This window comes from Aspergillus stella-maris (genome assembly GCF_047715825.1).
Source record: "Aspergillus stella-maris strain CBS 113639 unplaced genomic scaffold BDV14scaffold_43, whole genome shotgun sequence".
Taxonomy (NCBI): Eukaryota; Fungi; Ascomycota; class Eurotiomycetes; order Eurotiales; family Aspergillaceae; genus Aspergillus; species Aspergillus stella-maris.
In genome coordinates, this window is record NW_027396837.1 from 158,485 (window position 1) to 184,618 (window position 26,134).

Below are 26,134 nucleotides of genomic sequence, written 5' to 3' on the forward strand. Positions count from 1 at the left end.
AGTTAGGGTTTTATCTGCTTCACTAGGGCTACCGGTTTACGAATTGAGTTTGCGCAGTGGCCTTGACAAGATAAAGAGTAGACAGGTAGCTCTAAAATGCGAAAGTCAGTAACTACTGCAGGATATATCGACAAAATACTTCGCCTCAGACAGAGTTAGTTAGTTATCCTTCGACTAAACGGGTCCGTAGTGTCCTTGAGCGCCCCGGCCCTGCGTTCCTGTACCATAAGCCTGGACATGCTCCTTCTTCGGAACAAGGGGCTAGCGCTATAAGACAATAAATTGTGCAACAGTTACAGTAGAGAGCAAGCCAGAAAATATCCCATGGAAATACCAATTTGAGTCTGTAATCATCACTATGCCGCCTTGGAATATCTCGTATATCTCGAATGGAGAAGAGAGAGTGCTATGATTCTTCACCGCATAAACAAGTTCAAACCATAATCCTTCCGATTTGCTATGTTCGAATAACACCACTTGCGGCGCAAGGCTTTACCTGTGGAAAGCCGAGGGCCGGGTCAACTTGAAGAGGAGAAGTGAGGGGGTGGAAGTCTCCAGCTGGCGTCGGTGGATATAGCTTCCTGAGCCCGGGTATCATTTTCCCCGAGCCTCAAATAGGAGCAACCCAACTACCATGACTCCAAAGAATAGTATCAGATTTACGTATCACTGACCATGCGTGCCGCTCAATTCCACGCTGCAGGAGACATCCGCATTGAAGAGATTCCAGCCCCGAAACCAGACGAACATGAGAGCAAAGTCCTAGTTGAGGTCGAATGGTGCGGGATATGCGGTAGCGATCTGAATGAATATCTCCACGGTCCGACATGCACAGTCTACCCAACTCGAATCCATTTTAACCAAGTAACCAGGCCCCTTCGCGATCCCCTACGAAAAGAAAGGCCCACACCCACTAACAAATGCCCTTCTGCCCCTCCCCCTAGGCCATGAATTCTCAGGACGCATATCCCACGTCCCATCCTCAATCTCCTCCTCAAACCCATCCTTGAAAAAGGGCCAAGCGGTAGTAGTTGACCCGCGCTACTTCTGCTCATCCTGTTCCCCATGCGCGCAATCCGCAACAAACAGCTGCGACAAGCTAGGGTTCATGGGTATCTCAGGGAAATGGGGCGGACTATCTGAGATTGTCGCCGTTGATCCGGACCATGTCTATATCCTCCTTGAACGTTCTCCTGATGGGGAGGAGATTGATCTTGCGGCCGCGGCGCTGATCGAGCCGTTGGCTGTTGCGTGGCACGGTGTGAAGCTTTTTGTTTCGATTGCGCCGTATCAGATTAACAAGCCAGATAAAACCATCGACCTGAGTTCGGTCCCCATCCTTGTCGTCGGCGCAGGACCAGTCGGTGTAGCAACTGTCTTTGTTCTGCGTGCCCAAGGCGCAAAGATGATTTTCGTCTCTGAGACGTCTAAAACACGGAGAGATATGATTATTGATACAGGAATCGTGACGGGGGTATTCAACCCTCTTACGGACGATATACCCAGGCAAATCAAAGATGCTACTGGTGATGGTGGTGGAGTCGCTGCTGTCTTTGACTGCGCTGGTGCTCAGGGTGGTTTTGATGCTGGATGTGCGAGTCTGCGGTTTAGGGGGGTATATGTGAATCTTGCGTTGCCTAAGACGCCGGTATGTATCCCTCTTCTTCATATGGGTGGATTAAAGGGGATAAAGGGCTGATAAGGTATGTTGGCAGATAACGATTCCCATCATGCCGTTCCTCTGGAAGGAGATTATGTACAAGTGTTCGCTTGCGTATGATGAGGTGGACTTTAGGGAGACGGTTGATGCGTTTGTTTCTGGTACGTCTTCACCCATTCCTCCCATTGAACTATCTGTGGGCAGAACTAACAAGGGATAAACAGGTCGCTTTAAGGGTGTAGAGAAAATGATAACCCGCCGTCTAGACCTAGACGATATAGTTGAGAAAGGCTTCAAAGAACTCATCAAGCCAAATGACCATATTAAGATATTGGCTACACCGAGGAGGGAGGTTATACAACCAGAAATAGCCATGTAACTTGCTAAATAGTCACAAACCAAATTGATAATCTAGATGTCCTTGTAGTAAGCTCTCGGAATATTATCATAATAAGGCACAACAACCACATTCTCATCGCTCGTCTGTCCCACCATCGCCTCCGTAACAGGGTGGATAGGCTTCCTATCAACGACGAGCTCAAGACATGCAGGCTCCCTCCCAGCAGTAAGACTCTCAACAGCACCCTTCACATCCTCAACTTTACTCACTTTACTACCCTTATTCCCCAAACTCTTACTAACACCCTCATAGCTGGTCACCGCACTCAACGAACTAACCGGCCTAGCCGGGTTCTCATCCCCATAAACAAGTTCCTGCCCATTCGAACTCATTCCCCAGCAGTGATTGTTCACCACGACAGTTAATATATCCAACTTCAGACGCGCGAATGTATCAAGTTCCATAAAGTGAAATCCAGCTGAGCCGTCGCCCGCAAGATTGAGTACTTTCCTGTCTGGGGAGGCAATAGCTGCCCCGAGCGCGTACCCGAAGCCGTTTCCTAGGAAGCCTAGAGCGCCGGTGGCTTTGAAGATTGCTGTGGGTGAAGAGAGATGGGCGAGACCGGCTGCCCAGATTGCGCATTCGCCGCCGTCTAGGATTAGGATTGGTTCCTTTGGAAGGGAGGTGAAAAGTGCTTTTAGGGCGTGGTAGGGGTGCATTATTCCTGAGGGGCCAGTGTGGCTGTCCTTTTCGTAGGGGGGTGAAAGGTCTGTTAGGGATGTTATCTTTTGGATCCATTCTTTTTCTACTGAGATTGAAGTTGATGTTGATGTTGAGGAGAGCTGGCTGTTCAACGCAGAAACAAACTGCCCAACATCCGAAACAACGCCGAGGTCAACTGGCAATGTCCGTCCGATTTCGCCGCCGTCAACTTCAACGTGGATGAGTTTGCATTCGTCTTGCGGTGGGATTATGGTGCCACTGCGCCCGCCTAGGAACATTCCTGTTCGTGCGCCGAGGAGGAGAATGAGGTCTGGTTGTGCGGCGTTGATGGCGCTCAGCAGGGCGAGGTTGCCCGCAGATCCGCCGTAGTGTCTGCATTCCTTGGAGAGAGTCGAGGAGAGTGTGCACTTTTGTGTATCGAAAATTGGGATGTTATTCGTGTTGCTTAGAGCCGTAAGTGTTTTTGTTGCCTTTACTACAGTGTTAGCTTGCCCTAACTCAACTTTATGTCCACGAGGTTGGGGCCAGAGTGGGAGAGGATGTACCGCTGAGGATTGCCCGCCACTCCCTATAATTACAGCTGGTCTCTTTGAACCCTTCAATAGCTCCACAGCCTCTTTTACAGCCTCAACATGTGGTCCAGGCGCATACGACCTCGGCGACGAAATTGAGCCCCATGAGATCAACTTCTCATGGACAGGCGTGAAGAGGACATCAATCGGGAAGTCAAGGAGGACCGGTCCTGCCAGCAATCCCACCATTAGCCTTGAGGTTCTTTCTCATTCACTTCCTCTCCTTCAACACCAATTCCCTAGGTTAAGGTAGGTACGCTACTCACCCGGTGCCCCCGTCAACGCAGTCCTAACAGCCAACCCAACCAACCTCGGCGCATCTTCAGGACAAGTAACCCGCATAGCAAACTTTGTCAACGGTCGCGCAACAACAACCTGGTCGATTATTCCCTGAAGAGAATTATTTTCTGCGTCGCGGAGTGGCGGCGACGATGTAATGACTAGTATGGGCGACCGGTCTGCGTAGGCTGTTGCGAGGCCGGGGATGCCGTTTGAAAACCTACCTCATATCAGTGCCTACTTCCTTTATACCTTCAATAATAGATCCCGCATGGTATAATTACCCACTATTAGCAGTAACAAACGCAACCCCAATGCTCTGCTTAATCTTCGCATAAGCCTCAGCAGCCTGAACAGCAGTCGTCTCATGCCGCGTATCGATTAGTCTTATACCTGTGTGCTCGCAGCCCATTAGAAATGCGTCGAGGTGTCCGCCATGCAAACCGAATGCGTCTTTTACGCCGAGATGTGAGAGGGATTGCGCGAGGAGGTCGCCGCCTGTTAGGGGGCGGGTGGTGGGGTGGGATAGTTTGAAGGGCATTGTGATCTCGCTGGACGCTATGTGGATTGTTGAATGTTGAAGGTGAATCTGTATGAGGTTAAAATGGAGCAGGTGAGTATGATACGTTATACTAGAAGGCGTTGAGGGGAGCCGAGGATAGGGACGTGAGGGGTGCGGGGTTAGAGGATGTAGAGATCTTATTGAACGATGTGATGCAGTACAAGAAACGATTACAGGAAGTTGCCGAGGCAGGAAATGACGTAGGTAGTAATATTGTCTGAGGAAGTTGAATTGAAGCTGAACAAATGCATGCCGTACTCCGTAACCCTAATCAGTTTTGCGATATACAACGAGACGAGACGAGACAACTAAGCTGTCGCCTTCTTGGCCTTCTTTCCCTTCTTCGACTTGGCCGCAGCAGGCGAAACGGTCTCCTTAGCCTTAGGAGACTCAACAACCTCAGGTGCAGCCTCAACCTTCTTCTTGTCCTTCTTTTCCTTCTTCGCCTTCTTGGGGGTATCATCCGCCTTCTCCTCCACGGCAGCAGGAGCTTCAATAGCCTTGGCCTCTTCAGCGCCCTCAACAGCCTTAGCCTCAGCATCACCCTCCTCACCCTCAATAGCCTTCTGAACAGGAACCTCATCAACGCTCTTCAGCGCAGGCAACTCAATCTCATATCCGAGCTCCTTCAACTTCTCCGCCTTGGCAAGACGTCTCTTCTGCTCCTGCGCAATAGCCTTGGTCCAGTTCTCGCGAGTCTTGCCCTTGTTCAGACGCTTCTGCTCGATGCGGTTCCACGGCGTAGCCTTGAACCGTCTGTTCGCGCCCTTCCACAGCTCAGGGTGGACTTGCTCGGCCGGGATGTACTTGCACTTCAGAATGTGGCCGTACATGAGGTAGTTGTCCATTGTGCCAGCGACAATTTTGGCGACAGACTCGGACTCGAATTCGATGAAGGCGTAGTGCTTGGACCGGCCGGTAAGACGGTTGCGGGAGAGACGAAGGCGCGTGATTTCGCCGAATTGTGAGAAGTAGGCTTTCATTTGGTGTTCGTAGAAACCATGGGGAATGCGACTGTACCAATTAGTATTGTAGGACAGAGAAAGGGAAAGGATGTGCATACCCAACGTAGACAACACCAGGCTTCTCCGAAGAATCAGTCTTGTTCTGCTTCTGCAGCTTGAGAATCTTTCGCTTGGCCTTCTTCGAGTCGGGAATCTTAGGAACAGGAGCATCGGGGTCGATGGCCTCATCGCCGGACTCGTCCTCGTCACCACTGCTCTCGAAGCCACGGATAAGAGCGGTAGTCTGGTCATCATCATCATCGCTCTCTTCGGCATTGAGGGCAACTCCGGCCTCAGACTCAGAATCCTCAGAATCGCTCTGCACAATCTCAACCTTCTTCGCCTTCTTGTCGGCCTTCGCAGCCTTCGCGGTGCCATCCTCTGACTTTGACTTCTTGGCGGTGGGCTTGCTCTTGGTTTCCTTCGCGGTCTTCGCCGGGACGTCGGCGTCGCTGTCCCCGTCGCTCATGTAGTCCGCAGCACGCTTGCGAGGCTTGACAGATCGGGGAGCGTCGCCATTAGTCTGGACCTGCTTCTTAGGCTTCTCCTCCTTAGCCGAGCCATTGGCTTGCTTCTTCTTCAAGATAGACTTGGGTGTCTCTTCCGCCGGAGCGGCCTTTGCTTCGACCTTTTTCGTCTTCTTTGCGGGAGAGTCGGCGGTCGCGACGGCGGCTAGACACGTCAGTAACTGGCATGAATATTCTTTGAGGAAGAAAAGTCATACCCTTGCGCTTCTTATCCTTCTTATCGGGGGCCATTGCGAAATGTGTTACAAACAAGAGCAGTTGATGAACTCCATCCGAGCGGAAACTTTTTTACTGAAAATTGTTCTTCGCGTGGCAGAATGTCTGAGCGGTGAAGGGACCATCCACTCCGCCTTCCCTTCGCACGTCTCACCACGCGCCTCATCAACAAGACACCATCTACTTGCCAACAACAAGTAGGAGCAAATGTCATGGGGAAGAACAAGGGCGGTAACAGAGGCCTGACGCAGGAAGAGATTTGGGATGACTCGGCTCTTGTTCAGAGTTGGGATGAGGCCGTTGAGGAATACAGGGTATGTTGCCTGGCACGTGACTTTCCTACAGACGACTGACGGGGATACAGCTTTATCATTCCATCGCTGCCAAGGGCGAGAATGTTGAGGATGTCTTGAGGGAGGCGGAGGCTGATTCCCAGGCTGATGCTGGACCTTCGTTGTCCTGGACTCAGGTTGAGAAGGACGATGACATGGCTGATGCTATGCCCGAGTCCGAACCCGTTCCGGCCACTGCGCAGGCGGCTGGGACGCATGATTCTCAGGTACGGTTACACTTTGACAGATTCACATATCAGAGTCTGGAGTGGAGATACTAACTTGGATGCAGGTGGCGACTGAACCCGCGCAGCTCAAACCGGAGACTGCGGCTGCAGCTGGGGGCGCTCAAGCACCCGGCATGCCGTATCCCGCGTTTCCATCAGGTAAGTAAAGATTTCTGTAACTCTTGCATATGTTTCCGATGGAAGCTGACTGTTGCATTAGGCTCTGATGACGGGTTGAAGAACCTCATGATGGCGTGGTACTATGCTGGATACTATACCGCTCGGTACGAAGAGCAACAGCGAGCAGCGAGGAACAGCACGAGTTCGTGAGATTTTGTTGATTCCATGAATTTCACGCAAATACTCTCAAATCCTAGGATATGACCGATTCCCTTGATGAATCTAAGACCCGCGGATGACTTGCACCCCTGTCCTTGGTGCAGGAAGCCCGTTTGCTCCAATTCACCCACCGCCATCATCCGGCAAACGGAACCGTCGAGCTGACCTTCAATGGAGAATCGATGCATCGACACGTCAATTATTGAGTTATTTTCGGTACTCCATAGCTCAAGCTGTTATTTATGGACGGATTGGATGCATCGAGATGTTGAGCTATCCCCGAAGCCGTTTGGTATACTGATGCCGCCGAGATAGCCACTTTTGCCTTCAGTTTGGATTGCATCAAATCCTAGTCGTTATTTTCTCTGTACATCTTTGAGCCATTCTGTTAGTGTAACGGAGCAGCAGGGAAGCCAGCCTCCTGCCATCAGACGCAAGTCTTGCACCCAGCGTGCACCCTAGTCCATCATCCAAACGCAATTACAGAATTTGAGCCAGGATACTTTGGAGTCCTCTCTAATGCTCTCTCGGTCATGCCCGAGCCATCCTCGTTCTCAATAAGATATAAATTGTCCATCTTCTTCCTTTCGTATTTCAACTCTCTTCGACTCTCATTCCCCTTCCTCTTCTCTTTCATCTTCTATATATACGCCCTCTCTTTTTTTTTTTTTTTTTTTTTTTTTTTTTTTCTATATCCCAGTCTCCTATCTTACATCTCAAACACAACAACTCATGTCTACTATATCACCGACTTTCGCGCAACTTGCCATCCTATCACCAGATTCAAAATGCAGCGTCGTCGCCGTTTTGCAGCACGTCAGCTTCGCGATAACTACCGTTGTTTCCCTCCTTTCGGCGTCATGTAACTGGAAAACATCGAACTGAACGATGGGCTAAACACGCCGGGACACAAGGATTCCTTCCGCGAAAAGTATATCGAAGCATGATGCTTTTGTTCCGTCCCTTCCTTTCCCACAGCATTGGCTTGGTGTTTGTCACTGCACGGTAAGGCTTGCCTTCCACTCTTTGAGCCGAGGCCCTTCTAACTTGAGTTATAACTGACCGTCACTCACATTTCAGGGTGGTTTTATCCACTTTTAATGTCCCGATTTCCCATGCACGACGCTGATACTCTCGCTGGCCCGGCCGCTCCTTACCACGCGGTCTGTTGACCTTCGATGCTCGATCCATCTATGGACCACTGGCCTGGCATCCCGAAACCGATGAACTCATTCGTCTATACAACCTACACTAAAAAGTCCCATCGCAACGTTGCATCTTCTCTCTCCCGCGAGATCTCTGAATATCACACCGGCGTGTCCTCTTATGAAAGTCCGTTCAGCTCCCAACAATGTCACCGAGTCTCACGCTGCAATGGAGCTTGCCCGGTACTTGATCTCTTACAACTATGGGTACCTCACCCATCATTTACACTACCACGAGAGCCTACCCTTTGATGTTCCGGGCCATGATCGCAGTGGGATAGATAATAGCACATCCCAGAAATCTGTCTTCCTAAGCTGGAGCTCATACTCTACCGACGCTACCACAAATCCGAACGAGATGTCTTCACTGGTCTAGCCCGTGACAGCAGGATTGCGGTTTTGCTTGGGAGTCGTGGTCAACGAATGGGATACTCCTCTGAGCCCGACCCTCTGGGTCTCTCTAGCTGAGGGTATTTGTGCCCATGCGAACGTGCGCAGGAAGCTCGATAGACAAGGCTTTTCCTAGAAGCTCCAGCAGCCGTGATGCCTCGGTGTCTTCCTGTTCCACGTTGCTTTACTCGGTGGTTCGGTTTACATGATGCCAAGTTTGTCCTGACCGCCCATGCAAAACCTCTTTTACCGAGAGCACTAGGGGGTTTCTGGCTTCTTCGTGCTGTATTTGTTTGCCCCCACCAGTGTATTAATGTGTCATGGGATGTCCATTACCACAACCTCCCAGCAGCGACCGGAGAGACCGCGGACTACTATGCCAAATCTCCTCCGGCGGTTCCACTTTACGGATATACCATTTTTCTCTTTCAATGTCCTGTTTGAGTCTCCTTGTGTATGTTTATCTGTTTCCAAGCTCACAATGTACAGAGTACCACGGAATATCTGCTGCTATTAAAACAATTCAGATTTATATACTACTCTATTTGAACAGTATACTCAATCTCTCTTCACCTGCCCATCATAAACCCTACCCTCCGTATCCTACTCAACATCCCTCTTCCTCATCCTCAAAGCCTCCCACTCAGATTCCAACATAGAAAACAACACCGCATCAAACCACCTCCTATCCCTGTACACAACCTCCCGTTCCCTCCCCTCCTCCACAAATCCCAAATTCCTATAACACCTCAACGCACCCTCGTTATAAGAGAACGCACCAAGATTCACACGATGTAATCCTGCCGCCCCAAACGCCCAGTCCAATGCCCAATTTATAGCTTCGCTTCCGTACCCTTGACCCCTATAACCAGCCGCCAGGGATATACCGAGTGTCCCGCACCGAGAGTGGTCTGTTTCTGTGCCCTGGGGTTGGAGAGGGCGGAAGATTGTTAGGTGGCCGATTGGAATGGGTTCCTTTTCTTTTTCCTCCCCCTTCTCATCCTTGTTCTTGTTCTTGCCATTGTGGGAATTGGACTCAGGCGCAGGCGCAGGAAGACAGATTATAACACCAAGTAAACTCTCTTGAATAGTCTTGAGGAAGTCCTCTGCTGACCTTGTAGATAGAGGTCTTCGTAGACGTCCGGAACTCATGGTTTGGATTGTAGGATCGTTGAGGATTTGTGTGTGGAGGAAGGTCTTATCTGTCTCGTTTGGTTCGGCGGCGCGGTAGGTGAGTCTTTTTGAGGTGAAGGGGAAGAATGAGGGGGGTGGAGATGGACACATGGCTGCTTGATGCTTGAAGTTGGAATAGTATGTGGGATGTGGGATGTGGAATGTGGAATGTGGAATGTGGAATGATTTGCGCTTTGTATATTTTTCCCAGTAGGGTGGCCTAGGTCTGATCTATATAGGTAGGTATCAAAAAATACTGCCCGAGCCCAGCTTTGGACCCTAACGCTAGCCTGGGAAGGACCGGAGTCGGGGACCGAATCGGGTGCCCGCTAGACGACTCGACTAAGGCAACTTAGCTCAGCCCTCTATCTATTTAGGGTGGTATTTCACTGGGATAGCAATGTTCAAGGGTTGCATTGTGGTAGATAATTTTATCTCCTGGGTAGTGGTGTCGTGTTCAGACGGTTCAACAAGGGCTTGTCTGTCTCATGTGACCCGGCTCCTCTGACGACATTGTATATCTTACGAAAGTATAGGTCCCTAAGGTACCTAGGTAGCGAGTGGGGGATAGATGGAGATATGTTTTTGGTTCACCAGGTAGTTCATTTCTTCATTAGGCCTCTTCTCTTGTACGATGATGAGCAACGCTGTCCTGCTCCCAGGTCGCGGATGTATGTATGTATGTAGATGAGAGTATATACAGGGCTCTAGTCTATCGCATATATATAGGTGTCTATTGTTGTTCTTTCGCGTCATATTAGGCGCCCGTCACTCCGTCCCAAGCCGCTGTTCGAAGATAGAGATGGAGACAAAGGACTCTGTAGTGAGCATCCCACCCCAACCCGCCCCCAAGTAATCAATCGATTCTTCGGCAATCTTTTTCCGAACTACGCCACCAAATTCTGCACATCCAACAAGCTCTGTATCGTGAAGTCTGGCTTCGCCTCAGCACAAGCGTCCTGATTCCCCTGTCCAAACGAACACCAAGCGACCTTTGCACCGATATTCTTCGCGAAGAGGATATCAGCGACTGTGTCGCCGACCATCAAGATTTCTCCCTCTTTACTCGCAAATTCGCTGCCCAGCCGGGGAAGTAAAGCCTCCGTGAATGCCTCGGCATTGGGCTTGGGTTTTCCCTTGAACAGTGGTTCGCCGATGATCAGGTCGTCCGGGACAAGGTTGTCTAGACCGTGCTTCTCTAACGACGTTTTGATAGCAGTTACAGCTTTGCTGCTGATGATCGCGACTTCATACTCGCTGCTTTTGACTAGCGAGCGGAGAACTTCGCCCGCGCCGGGGTACGGTTTTGACAGGGCCTGTCCGTAAAGCGAGTAATTCTCACGGTGCTTTTGCGCCCAGACCTCAGATTGGGCATCGAATTCGGCCAGGTCGGTGCCGGGTGGTTGGAGGGATTTGTATGTGGTTTTCAGAGGGTAGCCATTTGATATCACAGCATGAATGTCGGAGAGAGAGGGAGAATGACTGGGTAGAACGGCTTCAAAGGTTTTCTGTATGCTCGTGGTGATGGCGGCGCTCGTATCGAAGAGCGTACCGTCAAAGTCGAAGATTATGAGTTTGATTACGCCCATTCTGTTTGCTTAAGTGCTTATGGTAGAAAGAAAGTTGCTGGAGTGATTGTTGAAATTGTTGCACCTGGTTGATTTTGATGTTGAATGAGTCATTGCGATTGGAGGATCAGGGGCCCACTTGTCGGACTTGAGCCGGTGTCTGCTGTTTGTTCTTGCTGTGCCACTGCGAGCTTCTGCAGCTTGCGAGTAGATGAAACTTCAAAAAAGTTTACCGCGAAAGAAACTACCGACCGTTTTCTAGAATGCCGTAGCTTGTGGAACATTGAGTGTCAGATTGTTGCACCACGCTGTTAGAGCTTGATGGGGTCGAGTCGGGAAATATATAGTTGAGCCTCTCATGTTGCATTTTTCCACGGGTAACTTGTTTAAGACACTCAGGGAGGAAGGCCGCGTTGGACAGGTGGAAAACCAGTTCAGAACACAATTTTGACCAGGTGTAGTCCCACAACTTGTCGATTGGCCGTTGAGGTTTCACGAAGAGTGCGTCGCAGACTGCTGTACTACTCGGTGAATCAGAGGCGCTGAAGTACACCGACTATCAGGATTCCCGACTGTGCCTGTCATCTATAAGGCTGGGTAAATGTCCCGAGAAGTAGCAAACAGCGAAAACACCAGATGAGTGAACTCTGTAAACTGACGGTCTAGAAAGCGTGATGCTTTGTACAAGGCGATTGTAGCTGGATAAGGGGGAGGATCAGACGAGCAATCGACATGAATCGTAGCCCCATTGATCGCTGCGCAGATTGCCAACTTTGGTTCCGAGTGCCGACTCTCGTTGATCCACCGATCGCCAAACCCTCAGGCCACGATGATTTGCTCTATGCTTCATGGATGGTGGTTTCTGCTGCAGAAGCCGCGCCAGCTGCCAAGATGTAACTGGGATATACGACCAACCGTTATAGTCAGACATGCGATAAAAGTACGTATAAGCGGCAGTGGCGACTGGCAAGGCTAGACTGGGTCCATGGATCATTAATGGTTCACCGTTCGCGGTTTACCTCGGCAGGTCGGTAACGCCTTGATCTTCGTCGGGAATGCACCATTCTGCGGCAAAGTCAATTCGACATTATTTGTGGATGCATTGCAGTCGGAAATGGCTTCCTAGGCAAAGTTTGACAGACTGACAGCGGCATCATCGTCGCTTGCAAGATCGCGAGCGTCGTCCAGGAGTATGAGCTCAGGAGCTGAGATAACGGCGCAGAGAACGGCCGGATCCATGGTTGTGTCTCGAACAGTCGTTCAGTCGTTCTCCAGAATCCACACAAGCATAGGCTGGTCCCCACCTGGAGTTCTCCTCCCGTCCGAGCGCTGCACCAGACCATGCGTATACAGAAATAGCTGGTATAATCTAACTGCGACAATGTGAAGACTGAAGAACGAGGGCAAGTGAACTGGAGCGCCGGGACACGCAGGCGTGGAGGCGGCAGGAGTGGAGGGCTGGTTCCTGGCGCAGGAGGAGACTGGGCCGGCCTGGAGCGCGCGAGGTGGTTGGCTTGTCTGCAGCTAGAGATGCACACTTGCAGTAGTCTAGCAACCTGTCCAGGCCTTGGGTATTCCTTAGCCTCGTTGCTTTTTCCGCTTCAACCCAGTCGGTGCATCTCTGGCTGGGTTGAGCTGGCAAGCGTTTCTTTTTCTGCGTCTGAAACCCAACTCCGCGATCGGTGGTACCTCAGAAAAAGAACCCGAATGCTGGATCGGATCTGGAAGAGGATACCAGAAATAGTTGGTGGTTAGGGCGCTAGGAGGCCATTGCTCGTGCGACTGGAGAGTCATAGTGGAAGAGGAAGAGGAAGCGGAAGACTGAGACAGACTCCGTTGGTGACTGCGCGGGCTGGCTGGACTCTCTCCTCCCCGTTGTCTGCCCCTTGGAAAAACGAATGTTCTTCACGCCATTATACAAGATAAAAAATAGAAAAGTAGTAGAACTGTAAAAGAATACTAGAGAGAGTAGAATAAACAAATTTCTATAAAATGCATGTAGTAAAAGTATTTGTACACAGTAACCAGAGTCCCCTTTTCGAGCTCCTTTTCTCTCCAGATCGGCGCCCACGAACGACTCAACCACTTCTCTCTCTTCTCTCCGACTCTCCTCCCACCACCACCACCACTTTCCCTTGCCCCCTCTTTCTTATCTGTCTTCTGATCTCCTATCCTCTCTTCGCTATTTTTATAATTCTCTCCCTTTGCTCACTCTCTCGGTATTTCCTTGCCTTGCACCGTCCAGCCGCCACCCCCCAGTCGCGAACCGTCGCAATTCCCACAACTAATGCTTCTACACCCCTGATAGCTAAATCTCTTCTCCAACTTCACTCAATCCTCAATCGCTGCCGGAGTCCAATTTCCACATACACTCTGGTCTCAAACCCCAATGTTGTGACGAAGCCCACGACTTTCCTTGACGATTCATGATCTCAACCCCGCAGACGCCGACCACCGACCTCGACCTCCCGCAACATGCCTTTTTCCACTTCCTCCTCCGCCGCCGAGAACTCGAGCACCCCGCTCGCCGACTATTTTTGGATAGCTGGTGTTGATGGCTCGGAGGTGCTGGAAACCTTTCGCAAGCTGGGCGATGAGTACCGAATGGCCAGTGCCACCTCCCCGGGCCCCGCGTTCACAGACACCATTGAGGAAGATGCCGACGCCGAGGAAGCCCATGACACACCTTTTGACGGAATGGTCTCTCGAACCAACTCCGTCATTGGCCCTCGCAGTTCATACCAGCGTCTCTCTTTCCGCTCCGAGGACTCGGACCCCAATGTCAATTCCAATACCAACGGCACGCACAGCAACCGCAGTAGCATGACGATCAAGGGTAATTCTCAAGGTGGCGGCGGCGGCGCCCCATCTCCACGTGCTTCTCAATTTCTCGGTTTGGAGGACTTTGACTTTGACAAAGCGTTGGTCAAGTTTGCTTCGGAGCGGGAGTCTTTTTTGTCAGATCTCAGTCTCAGCGCGGGAGCCATCACACCGCAGTCGCGTCCCCGATCTAGATTACGCACTCAGAAGATCACCTCTGAGGAGTCGCAACAGCCGGGATTACTGCGATCTAGCATTGGAAGTGTACGGCGGCACATGTCGTTTCGGGATACACACAGTATGAAGAGGCAACCGCCGGTCAATCGTCAATGTAAGTTATGAATACTAATTGCAATGGAACGGCCAACTAACGAGTACAGCGTCGATTCGCACTTCCCGCCGTCTCAGTAACTACAACTCCGTGATCCCCGCCCCTCAACCATTAGAGATCTCCCCGACCATGCACCCCCTGAAGCGACGATTTGAACCCGTTCTTCTCGACCGATACCCGCCGAAGAATATGCCCGAGGACTTGAGAAAGCGTGCCAACTTTCCCGACTACGTGCCAATGTTCGCTTTTCCCAACGACATCAACATTGTCTCGTCCGACCAGCGACCGCGCTCGACATGGCATGGGTTCGTCATGACAAGCGATAATGGTTCTCGGTTGCATGCTATCTGTTGCATCGTCTGGATTCCCTTGAACAACGAAGCGGCTGATCAGCTGGAAAAGTGCTGTGAGGAGTGGCGGAAGGATAACATGACGGACGAGGAGCGGGAGTTGGCAGCGAGCTTGGGAGAGCGGCTCGCTCAGGAGCGAGCTAAGCTTTCGCAGCTATTGGCTCAACTCCCCACTGTACCATCTGGCTCAGAGTCGAGAGAACAGTTGGAGGACGAAATCAGCCAGGTCGAGGAAAAGATTGGGCTGATGACGGATCTTCTGCGTCCAGTGCGTCACGGAGCGGCATCCAAGATTGAGGGCTTGACGGACGGTGATACGGGTTTCTGGATTCCTCGAGCTTATGGAATACTGGGAAGAGAGGAGAACATGACTAGCTTCTGGAAGGAATGGCTCAAGGCTGTCATTGTCCCGATGACCGACAACAGCATCCAACGCATTCCCCCAGCCTCTCCTCGAATGGGCAACTGGCAGCCTCTGGAACGATACGTGATGAACCTTTGCACAGAAGCCTTTGCACCCAACACCTCCAAGACTCAGGTAGAATTGGCGGTGCGTGAGCTACGCCTGTTTGCTCGCAAAGAAGCCACCAATGAGCTGCCTGGGTCTCGGAACACGGATATCTATGCTTTGTTCCGGACACTATCACTGTCTAACATTATGATTTTGTTTGAGTACGCTCTTACCGAATCACGGATCATCTTCTTGTCCTCCCACACCTCCATGCTATACCTTGCCACTCGGGCTTTGGTGGATCTTCTATTCCCGATTCCCTGGTCTGGTGTGCTCATTCCCATTCTTCCCGCACGTTTGATTCAAGCCCTGGAGGCGCCTTGTCCTTACATTGTCGGTATTGAGCGACGATACGAAAAGGTCGAGCTGCCGTCGGACGATTTCGTGCTGGTGGATCTCGACCAAGATCTCATTGAAAGTACGATCAAGCCTACTCCACTCCCACGTCACCAGCGCAGGAAGCTCCAGTCTTTACTCCAGCTTGCCGCTCCTCACCACAATCGGTATGGAGTACCAACTGGCCCACCTGCCTACGCTATCGAGACATTCCCATATGACCAGTTCATGTCGGAGAATTCGTCCATCTACTCTTCCAAGGCACAGTCGACGCAGCTGTCGAAGTACGTCGCTCTCAACTCAAATGCCTTTGGTCAAGGGTCCGTCCCGCCAAACTCGCATCAACCCTTGATCTTCAACGCTTTTCTGCAAGCCCACAACGAACAAGCAAGCTCCCGAGGCTACTCGTCCAAGAGCTCGGACCGACCGGGAACGGGCTCAACCTTCAAGCCCGGATCCCCACCATCGCCAGGGGGCAGCCATTCACCAATCTCTGGCAGCTTCCCGCCCCTGCCGACGACCCCGCGCAATGACTCGGGAATGGCACTTCAAGCCTCCCTGCGTGAGAAGCGATCCGGCCACTTTGACGCTGCATCTCGTCGGAGCTCGTCCTTTGGAATGGACATGCGTCAGGTACCAAGACGCCCAAGTGCACCCTTCCTAGGCCATGCGCCGAACCTGTCCGTTACTACCTTGAACACCGACTTTCAGTCCACCTACGCTCCCTCGGTCTACGCCCAGTCCACGGTGGCTGCCTCCACCATCGTTGCCCAGCCTGTCATGCAACCCATTCACAACAACGATGGCACTTCCTGGGTTGAGGGCCATTGCCTGCAGCTCCAGCCATGGGACGAGAAGGTTGTTTGTACTGTTTGCGATGAACGAGCGGATGAGAACATGTACAAGTGTGCCGCTTGCAAGACCATTGTGCATAACCGGTGTGCCCACCAGATCTGCCTGGTCTGCCCAGTTGCCTTTTATCCTGAGCAAGTGCGGGCTGCGTTTGTTCGATGCTTCGCCAGCTTGTTCTACACTTACAAGAAGTTCCTTCGACCAGCCAGTGGTGACAAGAAGAAGGCGGGCCTTACCTACAGTTTCGACATGGAAGCGTTCTGCAAGAGTTTGCCTAGTGAACATGCGGAGTATATTGGCATCCTTTCACAAACTCAAGGTATGTTTTCTCCGTATGGATTTCAAAAAGATCAAGCTAACAAGACTAGGTTTCAACGAGTTCATCAGTGATCGGGAGCGAGTCAATCCCAAAGCAAAGGACCCAAGGATCACCCTCTTTGACGAAATTGTCCTGTCGAAACGCAACCGAGGGCGGTCTTCCATCTTCTCCGGCCGGTCTCAGACAGACTTTCTATCTGATACCTCGAACCACCTCTGGAGAACAGCAAGTGCCGCCTCATTCGCCGCGGGCAGGACGCAGCAGAATCTCTCCGGGGATTATACCCGAGTTGTCACACGAGGTTTGTGGGACCCTAGTCTGTAGTACTTGCGTAATGGTAACTGACCCTGAATAGCACCTGCGAAGCTCGACACCAGTCTCATGAAAGAGCCCCGCATGATCCACGGAGCGCCCCGGGTGTCGAAGACGGCAAACAATGCCCGGCGGAAGCCCCTCCCCAAGCTCATGAACGGTCTCGCGATCTCGCCTCCATAGAGTGTTGGATGATGGTTGGTGGAGCGTGTCGTCCCGACGGCATCAAGCTGGGACTTATCGCGCCGCCACGTATTCCTTCCATCTGACGCTTGCTAGACCAGTCCTGGGCTGGCCGCTTCTCGTGCTGCATAGCAGATAGACCGGCTGGGCCTTATGAGTGGTGGCCCAGTTGACCTGAAACACTCACACCCGTGCTTTCGCCTACCGCGGCATTTTCCGCGGCCATTGCGAGAGTACAGACGTCATTTATCACATAAAAGTTCATCGACTCGCAGGCGGGACGCCATCTTTTCTCGTCAAGAGTACCTCACTCGTCCTTGGACCCCTGCCAGGTTTCTGCAGAGCAGCTGAACGCCGAGACGCAGCTCAAGCCCTGATCTGCATGCGTTGCTCGAGCGCCTGGACCCTCGAGCCCTCGCATTTTGTCAACCGGCTTGAGCATGCTCCCCGAAGTCCACCTACACACACCTTGAACCCGACCCCTGTACAGATACTGGCACATACATGCATGATAGACATACTAATAACCCGTGACTTTACGGGCCACTGGATGGAGGTGTACTACAGGATTGGATGGGATATTTTGTTATTTGGCTGTTGGATTATTTGTGCTTTCTTCTTCTATACCCAGATACACCTCGCTCATGTCTGAGACAATCACATCGTTCTGAACTAGCAACTACGGAAATAATTACATATTACTCTGTTTATCTAGCCATCAGGAGCTTTGTCAGGGCTTTTATGTCAGCAGAGTCCCTGATGACTGCCGGCAGGAGCCGACGGACAAATAGTGGAGGTCAAGCGAGTAGGCAATTTTCCTCGTATCATGGAACTATATTTTAGGTAAAGACATGTAGAAGGCTAGTAGACTGCGATCTGGGTTGTTCTACATTTTGGGTGGTCTGGTCTGGTTACATTCAAGATGTCTCCTGTATAGTAGTATGGAACGGCGGCAGCGTGACCGGCCTTCTTCAGTCTTCCCGTGTTTCATGACAACTCCTTCTCCTTGACCTCTTCTAGACCACCGTTGATGCTACTCCATTTACCCACTTTACCCCGATCTTTACTATTTGCCTCATGCTGTCTGCTGCAATATGATTGGCGGAATAATTCAATCCGCCATTCTGACCGGGGAAATTTAGCCGTCGGAAGGCCCAAAATCCTCCTTCCATTTGGCCTTTGAGCTGCAAGCTGCCACTGCAACTCCATCGATCTCCATCCAGCTCTCTCCCAGCTCCCCAGCCAATTTTGGAGTCCGACTCGCGGGGATCCCAGAGATGCCCCTCCCCGTGCCCCGTCTGCGCTCGACTGTCGCTGTTGCTACGTGAAGGGCCTCGGACTAACTCCCGGTCGGCAGAGCACTCGCTCTTCTCTCCATCGCTCTGCCTGATACGGATTACGGAGGATTATTCGACTGGCTGTGAGTCTGCCTTGCCTTGCTTTCGCCTGCTCTTATAAGGAATGGTCTACGGCAATTGTCTAGCCCTCTTGATGGTTCCTTTTTTTCTTGCTTCCTCTCGGTTTATCCGGCTGTCGCTTGTTTCACACTCCAATTACTTATCTTGCACTTAATGCCACCTGGATGCTTCAGGTCGCTCGTTGACAACTATATACTGACTGACTGTCTCGTGGAGGAAATCGGTTTCCGTTGATCATCGATGCGACTCCACGTAGCGCATCCAAATTATCCGTCCTCTTATATCGCTCGATCGTCACCTCATATTTGACCTGTCGATTGGTGGGCGACCATACATACTTATACCTTCCCCGATCTTGCATCATCCAAGTATGCCTTGAAAGATGATGCAAACCGCTCTCCATCATCAACCTGTGGCTACCACTCTCCGAGCCGACTCGCCTGTTTCAGCTGCCGCGGCCTCGACCACCCTCAAGGGAACTCCTGCGACCACCGTGCTTCCGTTCCCTCATACCCCTCCGCACGATCCTTCGAATACAGTCGTCGCGATATATGGACCCGGACAGGATGGTATAGTTCAGGTGGTAGCGGATATACTGGGGAAGCCATGGACGACAGAGACGCCGCTGTCGACGCTAGGGCGGGGAAGCAGCGCGGTTGTGATTGGGATCCAGGCCAGAGATTTGGCTCGGGATCTGGAAGGATGCGATAAGTCGGCGTGCATTTTGATCAATCTGCACTGCGTGGACGACGACTCATTCCCCGAGGAAGCGCTGACGGATCTATGCGACTACGAGTTCCTGTACTCATTGCGGAGTCCATTTTTCCGGCGCGATCTGACGCGGTTTTTAGCGTTGATACTCGGGCAATCGCGACCGCATGAAGATTTGAAGACGAAAAACCGCACCAACTTTATTTCCACGACATTTCCCGATGTTCATGCGGCCCTACCGAATCTGGATATTCTCTCAGTGGGCTCTGATGCTGTTGAGATCCGCGTGGATCTGCTGGTGGACCCGATACCCCAGGACCCTCCGAGCCCGGTGCCGAGCCTGCGATATGTCGGGCAGCAGTTGATGCTGTTGCGGCAGCATACGGAAATGCCGATCATATTTACGACGAGGTGTGCAAAGGAGAATGGCAAGTTTCCTATGGATAATCCTGCTTTGTTCTACCGGTATCTGCGACGGGCTATCAAATGGGGAGTAGAGTATATCGACGTGGAACTATGGCTTCCAGAAGACATACGACAGAGGTTGACCGAAGTCAAGGGCAATAGCACCATTATGTCTGCGTTCCATGACTTTTCTGGCGAATGGAAGTGGACGTCTCCTGATGCGCCAAGGATATTCGAGGAGAGCGCCAAATACGCGGACATCGTAAAGATGATTGCTATGGTGGATAGCGTGGAGGCGAACTACGAATTGGAGTACTTTCGCTCTACAATCAAGCAAACATACGGAACGCATCCGCTGTTATCGGCTGTGAATATGGGACAGCTTGGGCAGCTATCTCGAGCGTTGAACACAGTGTTCTCGCCTATCACTCATCCCTTGCTTCCGATGATTGCAGCACCTGGGCAGTTGACAGCCGCGGAGATCAATGAAGCGCAGCATATCATGGGACAACTGCCGAAGCGCGACTTGTATGCGATTGGTTCGTTCCGAGCGACGCCACAGTCCATGTTTATGGAGAAATGCTTCAACGAGCTTAGTCTTCCACATACGTTGACATCCATCGATCGCGGTCCAGCAAGCTCGCTTGAAAGAGTTCTAACGCAGCCCAGTTTCGGCGGCGCAGCGCTCAACCCACCTATTAGTGCGAGCAGTTCTCGACTCCCAGCAATCAGTGAACCCGCGCGAGCGATCGGACTGGTAGATACAATTGTGGCCACGAGTCCAGGATCCCTGGTTGGCGAGAATGCCACGTGGAAGGGTATCCGCGCAACCTTGACCCGCGACTACGTCCCGTCGGCATACCGTGGTCGGGCGGCGATTATACTCGCGGGATCCGAAAGTGAAGCATGCGCGGCCATCTTCGCACTGAGGAGTCTTGCCGTCGGCTCAATCTACACGGTCGGGTTTCGCGCAACTGGACCGCTAGCAGAGGGTCTTGAACCATTTACATCGATTCAATCAGTGAAGCTCGTAGAGCAGCCGTTTGTTATTGTATCGGCGCTACCACCCGAGAAGTCGCTACTCGTTCAGCCTTTGCTACGACACTATCGGTCTACGGGCCGGGCGTCGCCACCGAGTACCCGGGGGAAGGTATACCTTGATTTGACGAGGGGAGAACGTAATGGGGATCCAGTGGGCGTAGCTGAGAGATCTGGGTGGACGGCGTACGGGATCGAGGATGTGAATAGCTGGACGACGGTTGAGATGTTGAGGTTGTTGGTAGGGCAGAATGTGCCGTTTGATTTTGTGCGGATGGCGTCGTATAGTCTTGTTTAGCTGGAATCAAACGAAATGAAGATATTCAAAGGTCAAAATGACAAGTGCCGATCCGGGGGAGAGTCCGTTCTCCTCTAGGCAAAATCCCGCCATTTAGCCGATTGAATGTAACTATGCTCGAGAGTAAAGAGTCCGGGGTCACCACGCCATCCCCGCATCGGCACCTCCTCCGTTGCTAATCTCCTTTTGTCTAGACTTCGTCCCTCTGCCAGGACTGGGGTAATCGTGTCAATGCCGGTCCGGGGCTCCACGTTATAACCCACTTGCCGCCCTCATCTCTTCGATCTTCACCTTATTCCCTTCATCTCAGTCCAGCCCATGCTCGACATGTCCTCCCGCCCAACCGTCGGCATCGACCGCCTGACGCCGCGGCGCGTCGCTGCTGAGCCCCGCGAGAGCATGAACTGCAAGAGCTGCCGGAAGCGAAAGGTGCTTTTCTCTCGTTCGTTTTGTTGGGGGAAGCTAACATAATCTGTTGTCCACTGGTTAGATCAAATGTAACCGCCTTCGACCATCCTGCGAGGCCTGCAAGGTGTTTCAGTGCGCTTGTGTTTATGGTGCGTCCACTTCCCGATATTCTCACAGTTTCGATTAGAAGGAGATCAGCTGATTAATTTACTTGGTTGCTGGGCGCAGACGCCGTCCCGAAAAAGCGCGGACCTAAGACAGATGTCCTTGAAGCATTATTGAAGAGAGTCGATGGTTTAGAGAAACGATTACAGGATGAGAATCATCCCCTTTCGCCTGATTCGCCTGTGAAGCCGGATTTACCACTTCAGTCGCCTCATTCTTCGCTTGCGTCGCAGTCGGGCCAGCAATCGCAGAGTCAGGGTCAGAGTCAGGGTCAGAATCAGAGTCATTCTGCTGCGTTTCCGATTGCGCCGCCTCCTATTCAGGGTTATCACCATGCACCCTCACATTCCCATGGCTATGCGCCATCGCATCCAGGTTCAACTGTTGGTCTGGCCTTTCAGTCCGGTCGCATGCCGGATTCCATGCTCGATGCGTACTTTGCTCGACTCCACGGCAAGCCGTTTTTTATTCTAGATGAGGCGGTTACGCGGAGTAGACATGGGAGTGGTGCCCTGCCTGGGTATCTGGCTATGGCTGTTTATGCGTTGACGCTGCGGTATACGACTGCTAATCCGCCTCCTGGGTCGTTGGAGTATGCGCGGCAGGCACGGCGACTGGTTGATATTGATCAGCCGACGATTGAGAATCTGCAGACGCTGCTGTTGTTGAGTCAGACGTTTTATGCGTTTGGGTGTGGGAAGAAGGCGTATATGACATTGGGTATGTTTACTTTGATTTTGTTCTGCGGTTTGGTACGTTGACAGGTATAGGGAACGCCGTCTCGATGGTCCTCGCCTTGGATCTGTATAGAGAGCTACCAGCTTCACATCCAGCTCTCCCTCCAGAACGCGAAATGCGCCGCCGTCTCTTCTGGTCCGTTTATGTAATGGATCGGTTCCTTACATGTGGTTCGAAACGACCTTGTCTCATTGCTGACCACTCCATCGTCGTCCGCCTCCCTGCATCAAACCCGTCTGGCTCAGACCCAGGCGACGTCTTCAACCCAGTAGGCCCAAACATCCCCTACTCATCCGACCGGCGGAAATCAGCCGGCTCTTGCTCCGCTCTCCTCGTCGACATCGCTCGTATCCTGGGCGTAACGCATCGCTACCTCGCCGCTGGCGGCGTCAAAGGCGATTCTCATTTTCCCTGGCATGCTCTTTCGAACTTGTCTAAGATAAGGCAAGAGCTTGATCTTTGGGCTGCGGGGACGCACGATCTCTTTGCCTCGATAGAGGCACTCTTTGGTCACCCGGAGAGTACCCTCCTCCTTCTTTCCAAACTCATCTATCACCTTGTCCATTGTCTTCTTTATCGACCCTTCCTACCAATTGACCTCGCGGAACTCCGTGGCTCAGGCCAACATCAAAGTTGGCAAATTGAAGCGACAACACTGTGTTTCTCGCATGCTAACGCCATCGCCGAACTAGTTGAACTTGCGCGACATGCACCGCGGATAGAATGGCCTGACCTTGTCGCATACTGTCTCACCGTAGCAGGAACAGTGCACATCCACGGCGTGCACTACCACGGGCGTCGCGACGGGGAAGTCTTTGCGTCAAGCCCGGATTTTTTAACGCGAGAAATGCACCAGCTCGCTTGGCTACGGCAGTCTTGGACAGGTGTTCAACATCATCGCGATTTACTCACGACATTGTCGGCTTGTCATGCGGATCTTGTAAGGACGTTAGCTGCTAGACCGGTTCGATTCGCGCCGGTCTTCCATCTCGAGGACTTTTTGGAACGATATCCGGGACTCGTTGTTGATGGGAGTCATGTTCGGCTTGTTGACGATGAGCAGTATGCTTCCTCTTTCTTTACTTCACCTTTTTCGTTCAGACGGATGGGCACTAATTGTGACTGACTGCAGATTCGACCTCGACCCCCAACTCCTCTACGCACCTACCCTCCCCTCCCAACCACAACCAGCTCACCAACCAAACGGAATAACCCATCACCGCCACCACTCAACATCCTCTTCAATACCATTCTCACCGTCCTCAACATGGCCCGACATCCCTACAGACCCAGACCTCCTCTCTCAATCACCAGGGACATCAACACTCTTCTCAACACAGCAAAACCCCTTCAACCATCTCGCCCAAACCCAAACCCACCCTTCATCCCGAAATCAAAATCTCAGCTTAAACCTCCCCCTCTCCCTAACAACAACCCCCCAAATCCAATACGCCACATTCCCCTTCGAATCAACACCCCTGCCTGAACCGGATATCGATTCTCCGGAGTCGCATCAGAGCGCCGGGGCTGGTGCACTCGGTGCTGGAGGCCCACCGACGGGTCCCGGTGCGGGAGGGAACGAAGAGAAAGATCCGTTTTTGAGTCTCCTTGAGCAGATTGCAGAGAATGAACATAGCCAGGGCGGGCCGAGTGAGTTGGACTTTTTTTTGGAGGGGTTGGAGGGGGATGAACCTGGCCCTGGTCCTGGGACTGTTAGTGCGAATGTGGGGGCAGGTGTTGGTGGTGGTGGGAAGGCGGCCTAGGCCGACTTTGGAGTTCAAAGCGTCAATGGTTAGGAGCTTGGTACTAAAGCTTTACTGTTTCAGGGAATGGTCGGTGAATGTAAAAACATTACTGCTTGGGCTTGGGACAGGGCTGGGACTGGGACTGGACTGGGATCGAAGTGATTGAACGGCAAATATGGGGTCGTATATATCATACAGTATATACCAGGTGGCGTCAACATACCTAGCTACGCATGGCCTCAAATATATGCACACCCACACAATCTATACAACGGCTACCCTCCAGGTGCCAAACATATGTCGCTATTCCTGCCTGTCATCTCCAACTCAGTGAACCGCACTGTTTTCTCACTTTTCCTTCTTTCCCTTCTCTTTAATTTTACTTGTTTTTACTTTTTTCCTTTTCTTGGTTGCTTCCAAGACCCCAACTTGTAACCACCATGTACCCGAGGACAAAGAATGGAGGGACCACCAAGCACAAGAATTGACAGCCGGGGAACAAGGAAGCGGTCCCAGTCTAGACAGGTACTAGACGCAGCCAGGCATAAACCACTCCGCAGCATCTCATAGTTCAGGCAAGGCAAGGCATGAGGCTGGAAATCCCGTCTTGATATCACGGGGCATCCCGCCGCTGAAAGGGATGGGATGGACACCTCCTCGATACCAAAAACAAGGGCTATCCTTGCAGAGCCGTCCCAACAAGGTATCAAAGGTCTTTCTTCATACCACCTAGTCGCGCTACAGGAGTGCAATGGTGCGAAGCGGTGGGGGCAAAGGCACTACATAAAGTGGGACTGGGACTACCGTACCTACGCCACAAGTACCTTGCTAGGTAGGCAGGTGCTGATCATTCATCATGTACTACTACGTAAATGCAAGGGGACTTATAGATGTAAGCTTATAACGCAAACGCAAGCACCTAGACTGAACAACCTTCCGTAATTCAAGCTATCCCCTATGCGCAAAGTCGTACCATGCAGGTGGGCATAAGTTGGATCGAGCAGCTACCCGCCTGAACGTCCACTGCCCTAACCAGAACATCTACCAAGCACCAAGCCTAACCATGTAGACGCCACCATAAAACGTGCACTACCTGTATCTTTCAAAGAATACCACCATATGGATATGTTTTTATTCCACCCGACCTACTGGACCCGTCCACCTACCTACAAATCAATCAACGGATTCAAGTCCTACTCCAAATCTTCGACCTCAAAATCAACCGTATTCCTTGGTAGTTTGGCTGGTTGTAGAGGGTGGCCTGTGTGGGTGGGATGGTTAGATTGCGAGACTTGGAGATAGTAGAGCGTTTTGGTGGCGAATGAGTTGAGTGGAGATGGAATGGCTAATGGTAGGTTGTGTGCTTTGATATTGATAGGTGGGCAAATCGGGAAATACAGACCTGAGAAGTATCTTGAGCGACGACTAAGCCAGACAGGGCAGAAAGAGTGGCTGCAAGGGTCAAAGGGGAGAAGAAATGCATGATAAGTGAGATGGCGGTGATGTATGATGAGATGGAACCTTCCGAGTGTTTGATTCGAACCAAATGGCAAAGACAATATAGCCCCTAGTTAGGATGCAAAGGGTTGGTTTGAAAGTTTTAAGTCACAGGCAGGTTAATTAAAGCCATTAATCTACCCTAAGGAAGTGCCTTACATAGGTAGTATATACCAAGTAATAAAATATTTATCTTTTGCACTGGCCTCCATCCTTTTATTCAATTGGGTTTAATGCCCTTTTTACTTATCTAGCAATAAATAGAAAAGCAACTTATGTTAAACCTTATTCACTTATGTATAGGGAAAAGGCAGGGGTTGCTTACTGGTGGTTTTTCCTGGGGTTAGGCTATGCCTGGGAGAGCTAGACAGTACTTGCTGAATGGCGGCCACGTTATTCCTATACCGATGACTACTTAACCAGATGGGTTTAAGAGACTAAGAGTCCAAACGAGGTAGATCTTGGTAAGCTATCCACCTGAATAGGATACAGCCGAGGCCTACAGGTTATTGTGTCTCTGTAACTTTGCTCAGCAAATGGCCCGAAACCTGATGCATAGTCATCAGTTCGCAAAATTGCG

General features: G+C 51.5%; 9 protein-coding genes across 9 annotated transcripts; 5 read left to right on the forward strand and 4 right to left on the reverse strand.

Moving 5' to 3' along the window:
- Positions 1-675: 675 nt before the first annotated feature.
- BDV14DRAFT_202068 (2,3-butanediol dehydrogenase) lies at positions 676-2,039 on the forward strand (the record flags this gene model as incomplete). Its single annotated transcript, XM_073773913.1, has 4 exons — positions 676-820; positions 873-1,648; positions 1,716-1,821; positions 1,885-2,039. 4 exons carry the CDS (start codon positions 676-678, stop codon positions 2,037-2,039), a joined length of 1,182 nt encoding a protein of 393 aa, XP_073626201.1.
- A 32-nt stretch (positions 2,040-2,071) lies between these two features.
- BDV14DRAFT_210046 (thiamine pyrophosphate-binding protein) lies at positions 2,072-4,115 on the reverse strand (the record flags this gene model as incomplete). Its single annotated transcript, XM_073775796.1, has 4 exons — positions 2,072-3,193; positions 3,269-3,465; positions 3,562-3,794; positions 3,859-4,115. 4 exons carry the CDS (start codon positions 4,113-4,115, stop codon positions 2,072-2,074), a joined length of 1,809 nt encoding a protein of 602 aa, XP_073626202.1.
- Positions 4,116-4,263: 148 nt separating this feature from the next.
- Positions 4,264-5,930, reverse strand: BDV14DRAFT_177025 (uncharacterized protein). Its single transcript, XM_073769350.1, has 3 exons — positions 5,865-5,930; positions 5,200-5,812; positions 4,264-5,150 (listed from the first exon to the last, which is right to left on the reverse strand). The coding sequence occupies exons 1-3, from the start codon at positions 5,896-5,898 to the stop codon at positions 4,445-4,447; spliced, it is 1,353 nt and encodes a 450-aa protein (XP_073626203.1). The 5' UTR covers positions 5,899-5,930; the 3' UTR covers positions 4,264-4,444.
- A 130-nt stretch (positions 5,931-6,060) lies between these two features.
- On the forward strand, positions 6,061-7,437 carry BDV14DRAFT_177026 (uncharacterized protein). Its single transcript, XM_073769351.1, has 4 exons — positions 6,061-6,197; positions 6,248-6,442; positions 6,508-6,601; positions 6,663-7,437. The coding sequence occupies exons 1-4, from the start codon at positions 6,096-6,098 to the stop codon at positions 6,770-6,772; spliced, it is 501 nt and encodes a 166-aa protein (XP_073626204.1). The 5' UTR covers positions 6,061-6,095; the 3' UTR covers positions 6,773-7,437.
- Positions 7,438-8,899: 1,462 nt separating this feature from the next.
- BDV14DRAFT_92826 (GNAT family N-acetyltransferase) lies at positions 8,900-9,746 on the reverse strand. Its single transcript, XM_073777880.1, has one exon. The coding sequence runs from the start codon at positions 9,658-9,660 to the stop codon at positions 8,980-8,982; it is 681 nt and encodes a 226-aa protein (XP_073626205.1). The 5' UTR covers positions 9,661-9,746; the 3' UTR covers positions 8,900-8,979.
- Positions 9,747-10,386: 640 nt separating this feature from the next.
- BDV14DRAFT_92832 (HAD family hydrolase) lies at positions 10,387-11,485 on the reverse strand. The gene has a single exon (XM_073777881.1). It carries the CDS (start codon positions 11,136-11,138, stop codon positions 10,437-10,439), a length of 702 nt encoding a protein of 233 aa, XP_073626206.1. The 5' UTR covers positions 11,139-11,485; the 3' UTR covers positions 10,387-10,436.
- Positions 11,486-12,560: 1,075 nt separating this feature from the next.
- BDV14DRAFT_177031 (uncharacterized protein) lies at positions 12,561-12,923 on the forward strand. Its single transcript, XM_073769352.1, has one exon. The coding sequence runs from the start codon at positions 12,648-12,650 to the stop codon at positions 12,870-12,872; it is 225 nt and encodes a 74-aa protein (XP_073626207.1). The 5' UTR covers positions 12,561-12,647; the 3' UTR covers positions 12,873-12,923.
- A 669-nt stretch (positions 12,924-13,592) lies between these two features.
- BDV14DRAFT_202074 (dDENN domain protein) lies at positions 13,593-17,131 on the forward strand (the record flags this gene model as incomplete). Its single annotated transcript, XM_073773914.1, has 4 exons — positions 13,593-14,268; positions 14,318-16,636; positions 16,686-16,937; positions 16,992-17,131. 4 exons carry the CDS (start codon positions 13,593-13,595, stop codon positions 17,129-17,131), a joined length of 3,387 nt encoding a protein of 1,128 aa, XP_073626208.1.
- Positions 17,132-18,931: 1,800 nt separating this feature from the next.
- Positions 18,932-24,426, forward strand: BDV14DRAFT_210047 (type I 3-dehydroquinase-domain-containing protein; the record flags this gene model as incomplete). The annotated part of the gene is made up of 7 exons (XM_073775797.1): positions 18,932-20,971; positions 21,214-21,252; positions 21,317-21,430; positions 21,492-21,549; positions 21,638-22,294; positions 22,345-23,374; positions 23,445-24,426. 7 exons carry the CDS (start codon positions 18,932-18,934, stop codon positions 24,073-24,075), a joined length of 4,569 nt encoding a protein of 1,522 aa, XP_073626209.1. The 3' UTR covers positions 24,076-24,426.
- Positions 24,427-26,134: the final 1,708 nt, after the last annotated feature.